The sequence below is a fragment of the Culex quinquefasciatus genome, chromosome 2, assembly GCF_015732765.1.
Source record: "Culex quinquefasciatus strain JHB chromosome 2, VPISU_Cqui_1.0_pri_paternal, whole genome shotgun sequence".
Lineage (NCBI taxonomy): Eukaryota > Metazoa > Arthropoda > Insecta > Diptera > Culicidae > Culex > Culex quinquefasciatus.
In genome coordinates this window covers 221,784,001-221,796,510 of record NC_051862.1, presented here as the reverse complement: position 1 = coordinate 221,796,510, position 12,510 = coordinate 221,784,001, and the positions used below count along the sequence as shown (strand labels likewise).

Genomic DNA, 12,510 nt, shown 5'->3' with positions numbered 1-12,510 from the left:
AAAAATGATCAAAAGAATTTCTAATCTATTCTAATATCATGATAATGATCAAATGAATTTAATTAAAAATTTAAATAAATAATATTTTTTAATAACTCGACAGTGTAAACATTCAGTTTATACAATGTTGTGTATCAATGTTTCCAAGTAAGAAGTAAGAAAAAGTCCCAAGTTAAAATGATGTTGATTTGGAGGTGGAGTTTGCAATTTGATCAGACAGTTTCATGATATTATTATTTTTAAGTAAAGCTGTGTAATAATCGTATATCTATTCGCAACAGCTTTTACTCTCGGATTCAGTTCCAAAAAAGTTCACCAGAAAAAAAGCAAAACGTGTCAGCAATCATACATGGTGAAATCCAGTCTGCAATCCGCTAAAATCATCATATTTATGTGGATGCGAATTGATATTATGAATACATAATTTTTGGGCTCGTACATAAATCATGTAGTCTTAAATTTGTAAATCATAACCCACCTACCACCAACAACTTTGACCTCTTAGGGTGAAAAATAAAACAAAAATTAATGACAAGCCACAAGATTTCAAAATTTCAATTCAATACAGTTTATTTCTTTAGTTTATCGACTGACAGTAGTTTTGTAAGTGCAGTACAGAGTTTTGGGGGATCCCTTCAGCTGTTTATAAGACATTTATCACAATGGATGCAAATAAAGTTGGTTGTAAAAAAAAACCTGTCACTATAGATTTCAACATTTGAATGGAAAAAGTGTTTTAACATGCATTATACATCTTTGACGAAGTTTCTTTGGTCAGACAAAAAAAAATTCCTGAAAATTCAAAAAAAATATAAACGTACCCAAACTTGCAAAATATGATTATTAATGTAGAAAACCGCTTTAAATTTGTTATTTTAAGTCTTCAGCTGATTAGACTTCAGTCTATTTCTTCTATTTCCATTGGATTTTTTTAGTGTTTTGAGAAAATATTTTTTTTTGTGAAGGAGGGGGCAGGCAAGCATAAACTTTGAAAAATATTTGCAACGACCGCATTAACTTTTGATAAAATTAAGGTATATAAATTTTAGGGGTTGGTAAAAATGTACAAAGAGTTATAAAAATAAAAAAAAATACATAAAAAAATGTAGCAATAATACAAAAAAAGTCCAAATTCACAAAAAACTTGTTCTATTAAAAATGCGTATAAATCGAAAGATATTTTTGAATTCTGTTTCAACAACACTCAAAACTTGCAACTTAGACACTAATTATAATTGTTATAAGAGCAAAATTGTCCAAAGAATCCGATAATGCTGTCCGTTTCCAATTCAACCTTATTTTCATTGAGAAAAATTTATAAATGTTTCCAAAATAATATTAAAACATCTTTAAATTTTTCAAAATCGATCAAAATGGTACAAAACTGAAACCGAAAAAGGATGTGGCAACGAATGACGAAACGGACTACTTTTTAAATAACAGTAGAGCAATTTTCTACGAAATCGACCGATTTCGACCATTTTTATGTTTTGTTTTTCTTGATTTGGCTTTCCTATGACCAAAAAAGCTTTTTTTTTTGTCATTGGTTCACTCATACAAGTCTCCATACAATTTTGGCAGCGGTCCATACAAAAATAGTTCAAATATTTTAGAAAATCTGTAACTTTTGAATAAATTTTCTGGTCAATTTGGTGTCTTGGGCAAAGTTGTAGGTATTGTTAAGGAATAATCAGATAAACGGATTTTATTACGGATAACATTACGCAATTTTGAAATGTAAGTCTTGATTTAAAAAAAATCAAATTAGTTGCTGAGATATCCACATTAGAAAATTGAGGGAAAAAAATGTTTGCATGATCGTTTTTTTTCGAAAAATCATTTTTTTTTTCAAAAATTCATAACTCGGTGGCAGAATGTTTGACCATACTTGCGGGTTTTGTCTTCTAAATCATATCGAAAAATCTCGAAAATTAAAAAAAAACATAATTTGGGAAATTGAGTTTTGTGAAAAAATAATGATTAAAGTATCGGCAATTTTTTTTGTGTATATATTTTTTCTGATGTTTCCTAAACAATATCTAAAGCTTTGCTGAAGACACCAAATTGATCAGAAAATTCCTTCGAATGTTATAAATTCCATTTTTGTATGGACAGCTGACGAAATTATATGGAGACTAGTATGAGTGAACCAATGACACAAAATTGCTTTTTTGGTTTTTTTGGCCCCACAAAGTTTGAGCCAAATAAAAAAGTGCAAAATTTGTATGGTCGAAATCGGCCACCTCATAGGATAAATGTACGACTCCGGCTGAAAAATCAAAAAATGGCCCAAAAATAATGGGACAGAAAATTGCAATATTTAAACTTATTAGAAATATAATGCATAAGGGTTGAACAGAAAGGTAAATTTTTGTTTTATGATTTTCTATTGGTGCTTAACATAAGAATACAAGGCAACTGTAATCTCTATTTCTTTAAAATTAAAATTCAATAACAATCTCTTATTTTAAGGCAACCTTTTAGATTGGTTATCTTACTAAGTTAAAAATAGATTGCAGTATCAACATGAATAATTGATTATTAATTAATTAACCATTCAAATAACTTTTACGGAAAGCAGATTGCAACTCTCTTCCCCAGTTATCTAACCAAACCAAAGCTAACCTAAATTAATTCACAAATCCGAGAGACAACCATCTAATCCACCTTTCCGCCGAGACAAGACAACCACCACCATATGATTGACTGTGGCATTTGCGGCGAGATAGAGAGTGAGAGGAAATCGTAAAAATCTCAAGAACAGGTTCACGCAGCAAGATTGAGAGCGAGTGGGACCAAAAACAGGATCACCAACTTGGCAAACGCCGACCACTGTTGTCAAGGTCCTTGCCTGCTCGATTCGTAGTAGCAGCAGCAGTGGGTTCCACGTTGGCAGCCAGAATCTGCCAACGCGCAACGCCACCACACCGCGAACGAGCAGTAACAACAACAACAATCCAAAATCGATCCCAATTTGCCTCCCTGTAAGAGCGTTATTCGTTCAACGTTGATGATGAAGGGAAGCGTAAAACGGTTATGTGCTCTACGAATTAGAAAGGTGCGGAGTAGAGACGACTGCAAATGCGAACTTTTCGGCGAAAGGAAAACTAGAGGAAGAAGTGATGGAGAAAAACACTTTTCTCTTTGCATTATTTTACGAATAAAACAGTTGCCCACGATGGATGGTCGCAGTTTAGCTTGGTGCAATACCACCGCTTGAAGATAAAACTGCAGAAGAAGCAGCGATAAATTGGGTTAGCTGCACACGCCTCGAAGAAGTAACTGAAGAAGAGTAATGTCTGCTTTTCGCTTTTTATATTGTATTACATGTTTGACCGTCGATTTAATTTTCATTATTTCTCTCCTCCTTCAGTTTATGTCATCGTGGCAGCGCATTCAAGCAGAGCACGTGGAGCCTATCATTTGCGCCACTCTCAACACTCTTCTTCTTCTTCAAACTGACACTACTGCATCGTTGACAGCGATGAAAGTGAAGTGCATTCACTTTTCGACTAGAGTCAGCAACGCGCTTATCTATCTCGCTGCCAAACAAGGTTGATAAGAAGGGAGATGAGTCGTGCCCACAACTACTAATCAGTTGTGCAGAAATAGAATTTTGAAGATGCCAACCCTCGTTGGCAACATTGGCATTGTTCAGCAAATAAAAACAACGACATTATCGGCGAAACTTGCTCCAAAATATCGGCAAAAGTTGCGTAACGTCATCGCCAGTGCAGTGTGTCCTATTTGTGGGTCATTTGGTGCGGCCAAAGGGAAAAACCGGTATACGAATTTTTTTTGGTGACCGGTAAAATCGGTTTTACTCTTTTTTTTTTTTGGCAGAAAACAGAAAATTACGCAACGCGGCGTCACACAACAACACAATAAACGATGCCAGAAACGAGCCTTGCAGGGCAGCTTTTTATTGGCAATAAAAACTGGGAAAGTTCATAAATGTGATTGCTAAGAATTTTCCATTAAAGATTGGCCTTTCTTTAAAAGAAAATACAACTTTTAACATTCTTGAAAGAATGGTTGACTAAATAATAGTACTGAAAAGTTTAACTTATCTTGACGGCAAATAACATTCAAGCTACACGGAGAAAAAAGAGTTCCCAAAATCGTGAACAAGCGTTCATGAAAATGAGAACCACGAACAAAGTGTTCAAATTTCATGGTACGTTTTTCGAAATCGTACCATGGGATTGGAACACTTTGTTCGAGGTTCTCATTTTCATGAACGCTTGTTCACGATTTTGGGAACTCTTTTTTCTCCGTGTAGGAAACAATACAAAGGGTGGATAAATGTACGATTCGTTCAGATTTGTTTCTTTTTAATATTTGTTGCCTTACCTATATTATGAATAAATGTAATGAAGTTTACCATAACCATAATTTGAGAAGATTTTATAAAAGGAAGGTCTAAAATTAATAAAAAAAAATCAATCATAATTTTTTAAAAAATTAAGGTTGGAAGTTTCACTTGTTTTATGTGACCAATGTTTTAAAAATTTTATTTTTTTCAGGGGTCAGCTTACGCTGTGTTTTTTCCTTACATTTCCTATATTTTAGGGAAAAATAAGTATGCTGTAAATTGCCCCAGACTATAGTATACATGCCTCGGCGCATTTAAAAACAATTTAGTAGAAAATATGAAAAATAAACATATGAGCAATTCTCAACCAAAACCGGAAATGGATTTTATTTGTATTTTTTGATTTGGCTCAAACTTTGTGGGGGCCTTCCCTATGATCAAATAAGCTATTTTGTGTCATTGGTTCACCCTTACAAGTCTCCATACAATTTGCTGTCCATACAAAAATGGACCTTCCATCGGATGAGGAAGTAAAATGTCGGTCCCGGCCTTGGTTGTTAGGCCGTTAAGTCATTCCAGCTGTAGGAGTCGTCTCCATGCCATAAGTATAAACAACACACCAAACCAAGCCTACTCCGGTGGAATCGCTGGCGGCGGTTGGACTCGCAATCCGAAGGTCGTCAGTTCAAACACTGGGGTGGAAGGTTCCTTGGAGTAAAAAGAGGTTTGGGTGCCCTCCCCATTCAAGCCTTCGGACTCCTAGGTTCGAGCAGAAACTTGCAATAGAGACCACAAAAGACCCGGGGGTCGTTATTGTGGATGGTTTGATTTTTTGACAAAAATGGTATGTAAATATTCAAAAAGCTGTAACTTTTGAGTGAATTTTCTGATCAATTTGGTGTCTTTGGCAAAGTTTTAAACAAAACAACCCACAATATTTTAATGTCGGTATCTCAACAACTAATGGTTCGATTTTCATTGTTATAACATGAAACATTCGTGAAATTTTCCGATCTTTTCGAAAAAAATATTTAGAATTTTTTTAAATCAAAACTAGCATTTTAAATGGGCGTAATATTCAATTTTTGCTGAGATACCGACATTAAAAAATGGTGGGTTGTGTTCATGAAACTTAGAAAACTTCAATTTTCGTGTTTCTTTTTTTTAAAGTGGCTCTATCTCAGCAACCCTAGGTCCAATCTTCAATGTCTCTTAGACAAATTTATAGCAAATTTTCTGAACCATTCAAAAAAAATATTTATGGAAAATCGAAACACTGCAAATATTTCACTAAAATGAAACTTTCGGTGGCTATACCTTGAAAAAGGAGCCCTTTATCAAAAAATCTGTAAAGTACTTTTCGATAGCAAATTCAATTTTGCATTAAAAAAAATGTCAAATTTGTTTTTGTATAAAACTTCGATTTTTCCAAGAATCACTATTTTTTCAAAAAATCATAACTCGGCGGCAGGTTTTTGACCATGTTTCTCTATGGCTCAAAAGTTGCGGATTTTTGTCACCTAAAACATATCAAAAAATCTCGAAAATCAAAAAAATACGTATTTTGGGAAATTAAGTTTTTGTAATAAAAAGAAATTGATAAAAAAATCTGCAATTTTTTTTTTCCGTGTACCTATTTTTTTCTCAAAAGTCCTCAACAATACCTTCAACTTTGCCGAAGACACCAAATTGATCAGAAAATTCACTCAAAAGTTACAGCTGTTTGAATATTTACATACCATTTTTGTATGGACAGCAGCCAAAATTGTATGGAGACTTGTAAGGGTGAACCAATGACGCAAAATAGCTTATTTGGTCATAGGGAAGGCCCCCACAAAAAAAGTCAAATAAAAAAATACAAAAAATAAAAATTGTCGAAATCGGCCGATTTCGTAGAGACCTGCTCATATGAAACAAACATAAAGTACACAGAAAAAACGTTACTTAATCTACCCTTAGGTGGTTGGCGCCTTCCTCAATTTAAAGGGTGCTATCCAAAATGCAAAAAGAGCGTAAATAACACTTAAGTGCTTATAATTTTTGATAGATTTGTCAGATCTTCAAAAACCACCTTTTTAAAATCTTCCGGACTTTTGTTAAAATCTTTTTTTAGCATAACTTTTGAAGTACTTAACTAAATTGCATACGGATCGAATGACGCCAAAACGGACAAAATCGGTTCAGCCAATGTCGAGATAATCGAGTGACAAATTTTTGATCAACATCCCACCACACACACAAACATTTGCTCAGAATTTGATTCTGAGTCGATAGGTATACATGACGGTGGGTCTAGGAGGTCTAATTGAGAAGTTCATTTTTCGAGTGATTTTATAACCTTTCCTCAGTAACGTGAGGAATGCGAAAATGGTAGTATTACATCTGAGAATGGTAATAGTTTTTGTGTAAAATAAGGGTAATTTTAAATTCGTTAAAATCAGTTTCTGATGAACTCACATTTTTACTTATTATTTTGATAAAATTACTCTAAAAAGAAGTAATATTCAACGAATCAAACTTTCAACCTTCCAAATTTAAAGTGTTTGTCTTCCAAAATTTTCCCAAATAACCTTTTTTTAGAATCTGTTTGAGGGAGGGAGATTTTACTCTCACCAAGATTGAGCTGAACTTACCAAAGAAAAAAAAGAGAATGAAAAGAAAATTACTTCGTGAGAAATGCCTGTTGAACATTTTTCCATCAAATGAAAAGGGTTTGAAAGCTTCAAACATCTTCTAAAAATTGTTTTTAATTATGTGTATTAAATTAAACTTTTAAAAAATTCTAGATATTTTCTTTAGAAAAAAAATTACAAAGAAAAAAAATGTCTCCTTTTATAAAAAAACGTTACTTAATCCACCCTTAGGTGGTTGGCGCCTTCCTCACATTTAAAGGGTGCTATCCAAAATGCAAAAAGCGCGTAAATAACACTTAAGTGCTTATAACTTTTGATAGGGTTGTCAGATCTTCAATGTTTTGGACGCGTTGGAAAGGTCTTTTGAATACCTATCCAACGATAGGTTGCATGAGAGATCCGGACAGCATTTTCATCAAAATATCTGAGATCCGGCCTCGAAAAAGTGCTTAAATAACACTTATGTGCTTATAACTTTTGATAGGGTTGTCAGATCTTTAATGTTTTGGACGCATTAGAAAGCTCTTTTGAATACCTATCCAACGATAGGTCGCATGAGAGATCCGGACAACGTTTTCATCAACATATTTGAGATCCGGCCTCCAAAAAGCGTATAAATTACACTTAAGTGCTTATAACTTTTGATAGGATGGTCAGATCTTCAATGTCTTGGACGCGTTGGAAAGGTCTTTTAAATACCTTTCTGAAAATATATAGCATGACGGGTTTTCTTACAAAAACCACCCTTTTTACAATCTTCCGGACTTTTGCTAAAATCGTTTTTTTAGCATAACTTTTGAAGTACTTAACTAAACTGCATAATTTTTAATAGCGACTTATGGGACCTCAAGACGGATCGAATGACGCCAAAACGGACAAAATCGGTTCAGCCAATGTCGAGATAATCGAGTGACAATTTTTTGATCAACATCCCACCACACACACAGACATTTGCTCAGAATTTGATTCTGAGTCGATAGGTATACATGAAGGTGGGTCTAGGAGGTCTAATTGAGAAGTTCATTTTTCGAGTGATTTTATAGCCTTTCCTCAGTAACGTGAGGAAGGCAAAAATGCAGATATTTGAATACTTTTGGAAGCTTGCGTTTTAACAGTTAAACTGTTAGATAACCACACGCCGAAAAGAAAAAACGATTCAATTTTAACTTAAAGTTTCTTGTTTAAGACTTTTCATTCAGAATCAAAAATCCTTAAAAAATATCTTAACCCATTTTTTATGTATAAAACATTTTTTTTACGATTCATCTTCTAAAAATTATACAAATTTGCAAATATTTGCTAATACAAAATATCAAGTGTAAATTCATAAACCTTTTGCCTAGATTTCATTAAAACACAACAAAGGAAATAAATAATTTAAAGCTTTGAAAGTGTAATTCAACCCAAAAAATAAGCTTATCCACCAAATTGTGCCCGCTTATGTCACTACTTTCCACCATTGTTCCAAATCGTAAAAACTGCCAACGTGATGCCAAATTGGTCCACGCTGCTGCGACTGAAAGTGATGCTGGGTGCAAATCAGCCGGTCTTCTTCCACTGCAGCAGACTCCGCACCGTAAGATGATAAGTGATTGCCAAATACACAGTTAAAGAAGATGAAATAGAAGAAGTGTGGATGCCACTCTGTGCCAAGTTGCATAGTTTTACTCTCTTCACAGTCTTTAGAACTTGGCTACCAACCAGCTTGACAAACAAACGATTGGACGCATTTTTCCAACTACAAAATTTGAGAAATTTCCTCTCACTTTTGAGAAACACGAATTAGTTCAAATTGACTGATGATGATCATGATGAATGATGAAGGCTCAAAATGGGTCCCAAAAACGCATAAATTTCCATCAAATATTAAAATTAAATGCAAAAGCCCCTGATTGCAATCGCTGGGAAAATTGTAAGTAAAAGGCACCCGTGGAATTAATAAAAACGAAAACTGGTTCGCATCAATCTCCTCCACAAACCGTGACACGTTGCCAATTAGAGCACGGCACTGGCTGGTAACACAACAACCGTGAGTAACCGTAACACTGCAGGACAGACAGACAGACAGCTAGGTTGTGCGTTGGCACCTCTGGCGAGCGAATCAACCAAGATCAAGAAGTGAATGAAAAATACCTGGTCCTCGCGGGGGCAGTTCCTGGCGCTGGTAACCGTTTCCGTTGGCCGTTCCGTTGCCGTTGGTGTAGCGAGAGTTTTGTCGTTTCACCATTTTGATTTTATGAGAATTTTTTTGACTACTACAAACTTATCAAAATCAGTCTTCCACGCGTCGCGAGCGTCTTGAGTCGAGTGGCCACGCAAACGAACTGAGTCCGTCCAGCGGGGCTCAGGTTTATGGAGTATGAATGGAAGGCAACAAGCCAGACAAGACAAGCCAACAGGAGACTTGAGCTCTAAGCCAGCCAGACAAAACCACCTGAAGAGAGTATGAACGAATAGAAGAGAGAAAAAGGGAGAGAGAGGTGTGGATGTGGCGCAGCAGCAGCAAAAAAAACTGGAAAAAGAAGGCTACAGAAGACAGCGCCGAACCGCCAACCAAACAAGACGTGTAAACTGAGCCAACGCGCATCGTGGTCACACTTTCACCAATACAAAAACCGGGCGTCAGGTATTAATGCTCAGCTAAGTAGCTCAGTTCGACCTGTTGGCAGTGTTGGCAGCAATTAAGTGGTTTAATTCGGCGCATTTTAATCAATTTATGTTTCTATTCAAACGCAAAAAAATATATCAATAATAATAAAAATAAATTCTAATATTAAAACTAACACAGTGAAAATTCGAGAAGGGTTAAACCAAGTAGTAGTGTATAACAAAACTAGCAAAAAAATAGAACAAGCACAGGAAAACCATTTACTTACAGCCTACATCAAAAAAGAATCGTTTCCCCATAATTCAATATGAAATCATTCACCCAAAAACTGTCTTATTAAGTCTAGACGAGATCTAAAAATTCGTCAAAAATTCATCTTTTAACCAATTTTTAATTTTCAAAAGGGTTGGAAAGAAGAACTTAATTTTTATGGTGCTTGAAATTTACAAATAATCTTCAACTGATTGATTGTCTAAGATAATTTCGGGAGCGATTTTCTTTTACGTGATTGGCCTCCTCTCTTTTTCGCGAGTGAAGAAAGTTCGCAAGCGAAAAAGATGTTTTAGCAATTATTCCATCCCTGGTGACCGAAAAAAAGGAACCGCAACTAGGCAAACGGCAATGATTTCAGCACAAGCAAAAACTAAACAAGATTAATGCAATTTATAACATTGACAATGATAGAAGAAAAATATAAAACAAGATAAGTGATTTTTTCATAGAATAAAATTTATTCAAAATAAAAAATCTAAAACGAGAAAATGGAAATTTTGGAAAAAAGTGGGAAGGGATGATTTGACTTCAAATTTACCTTCTTAATAATAGGAAAATAGGAAACACATAAAAAAAAAGCACAAGCACAAGCACAAGCACGAGCATGGTTGATTGCCATTGAGATGCTACACCGTTATTGACGGATCAGCTGAATCAAACTTAAAAAAAAATAAAATAAAAAAAAACATTCAAAAGTACACGATTGAGTATAAGGAGTTAAAAATTCGACAAACTGGTCAGAGCTGATAACTTTTTTTGTAAATTTTGATAACTTGTGAAGAACACATACAAACCCTTTATTTTTATATACTTGAATTTTTGGTTTTGTCTGCTCTACAACTTTGTAGAACATTGTTACACTCTAAAAAATAACCCTGCAAAAACACGTAATTTTAAAATAACAAATTTTGTTCTTATTGTTCTTATTGCATTTTCAATCAAATAGGGCACTTTTAAATTTTGAATTACCAGACCACAGATAGGAAAAAGATATCACGAGAATGCAGAAAATTTGCAAAATATCAATGAATTTATGAAAAAAAATCCTAAAGTATTATATTATAATACTTTAGGATTTTTTTTTTCATAAATTCATTGATATTTTGCAAATTTTCTGCATTCATATTATAATACTTTAGGATTTTTTTTCATAAATTCATTGATATTTTGCAAATTTTCTGCATTCTCGTGACTGTAATCATGTAAGTTTAAGCTTAGCACTTTTAGCTACAAAATAAAGTTGGTCTTGAAATTCGAAATTTATTTTTTTAAGTCTGAATTTAAACATTTTAATTAAAAAAAAAAGATTTGATAAAAAGGTTCAATTTTGCACGTCACTCAAAAAACCGATACCATATAAAAGCTGATCCTGCGCAGCAACAGTAGCAAACAGTCAGTGGCTGAACAAATGTCTTCATTCATCATCATTATCACATTCGTCACATAAAAAAAAGTCTTTGGCGTCACCGCTGCTACCAGAAGAAAAATACGTAGGTGCGATTGTTATTTTTCTTTCCAACGAGAGAAGATCATCATTTAGCGTGAATTCACCCAGAGACAAACACACACATGTTTGCTGGATGCCAAATTTTCACATTAAAATCGTGGCCAAAACGTCGTCCCCACGTGATTTTATTTTACTTTCACCGCATGTAAAGAAAAAAGAAAGAATAATTTGAATAGTTTTAGGCACATTTTGACCGATGGAAGACGAAATGCAACCAATTAGAAGCTTAAAGCATCCGCCACGAAAAGGAAAAAAAACCTATAAATCTCTTCGCTAATTAATCGCAGATTAGTGCATAAGCTGTAAATCACACACACCATCAAGCGCGCAAAGTGTAAAGATTCACTCTCGCGCAACTAGTGTGGCACCAAAATGGTCGTTTCAACGAAATTGAAATCTTCTTTTTCCCCCGACATGTTTCTTTCTTTTTCGCAAATGGGATTATTTTGCACCTGTACAAATTTTGTTCCCGGTGGAATATGCGGTCGCGAAGCGTGAAGAAAAATCAAACTTTTGAAGAAAGAAAAAAGTAAAGAGGAAGAATATCAAATATGTGCTCTCAAAGGTGGCGTCGTCGTCATTCCGCTCTAAAGTGAGCTTTGACGAAGTCGTTAACCTTCGACATACCGTCATTATTTTTGATGTAAAAAAACGCAAACAATTAGTAGATATTTTTCACTGTTTATTTATGTTGAAATCATTCATTGACCAGACAAAACAAATATACGGAGTCACTAAAATAAAATTAAATTACGGAAAAAAACTTTCTCTATTTATTCGTAATTCTAAAATAATCTTAAAATACTGATGATGAATTTAAAAGAAGGATCAAAATTGTAAGTTGTAAGGTTTTATCGAAAAAATAATGATTTCATTCTGACAGGTCAATTCCAGGTCACACTGAAAAACAAAAACAGTTTCCGTAATCGTGAATTGTTGTTTATAAATGTGAGAACCATGAAGGAATTCAATTTTTTATTTTTTCATGTTTTAGTTCATCAAAAAAGACATCTTTTGTGCTTGAACTTAGTATAGTGCAAAATCTGGTAGCGGAGATTTGAATTTTTGAAAAAAACAGTTATTTTGAGGGGGAAAAACGAAAACACTATCATCCATTATTTTAGATGCTAAATCAAATTGCAGTCGAAAATTACTATTTTTTGTTTTTTTTTTT

The 12,510-nt window shown here is 34.1% G+C and overlaps 1 protein-coding gene across 6 annotated transcripts in view; it reads right to left on the bottom strand.

Moving 5' to 3' along the window:
* LOC6036325 (reticulon-1-A) overlaps window positions 1-12,510 on the bottom strand; it is a 188,462-nt gene that overhangs the window by 3,483 nt on the left and 172,469 nt on the right. The window contains exon 1 of one of the 6 annotated variants that reach the window (XM_038256909.1): window positions 9,082-9,263. The exons of the other annotated variants lie outside the window; for them this stretch is intronic. Coding sequence (XP_038112837.1) covers window positions 9,082-9,175 — 94 coding nt within the window. The 5' untranslated portion in view covers window positions 9,176-9,263. Of the gene's footprint in view, window positions 1-9,081; window positions 9,264-12,510 lie in introns of those variants that run through there. 6 annotated transcript variants of the gene reach the window in all.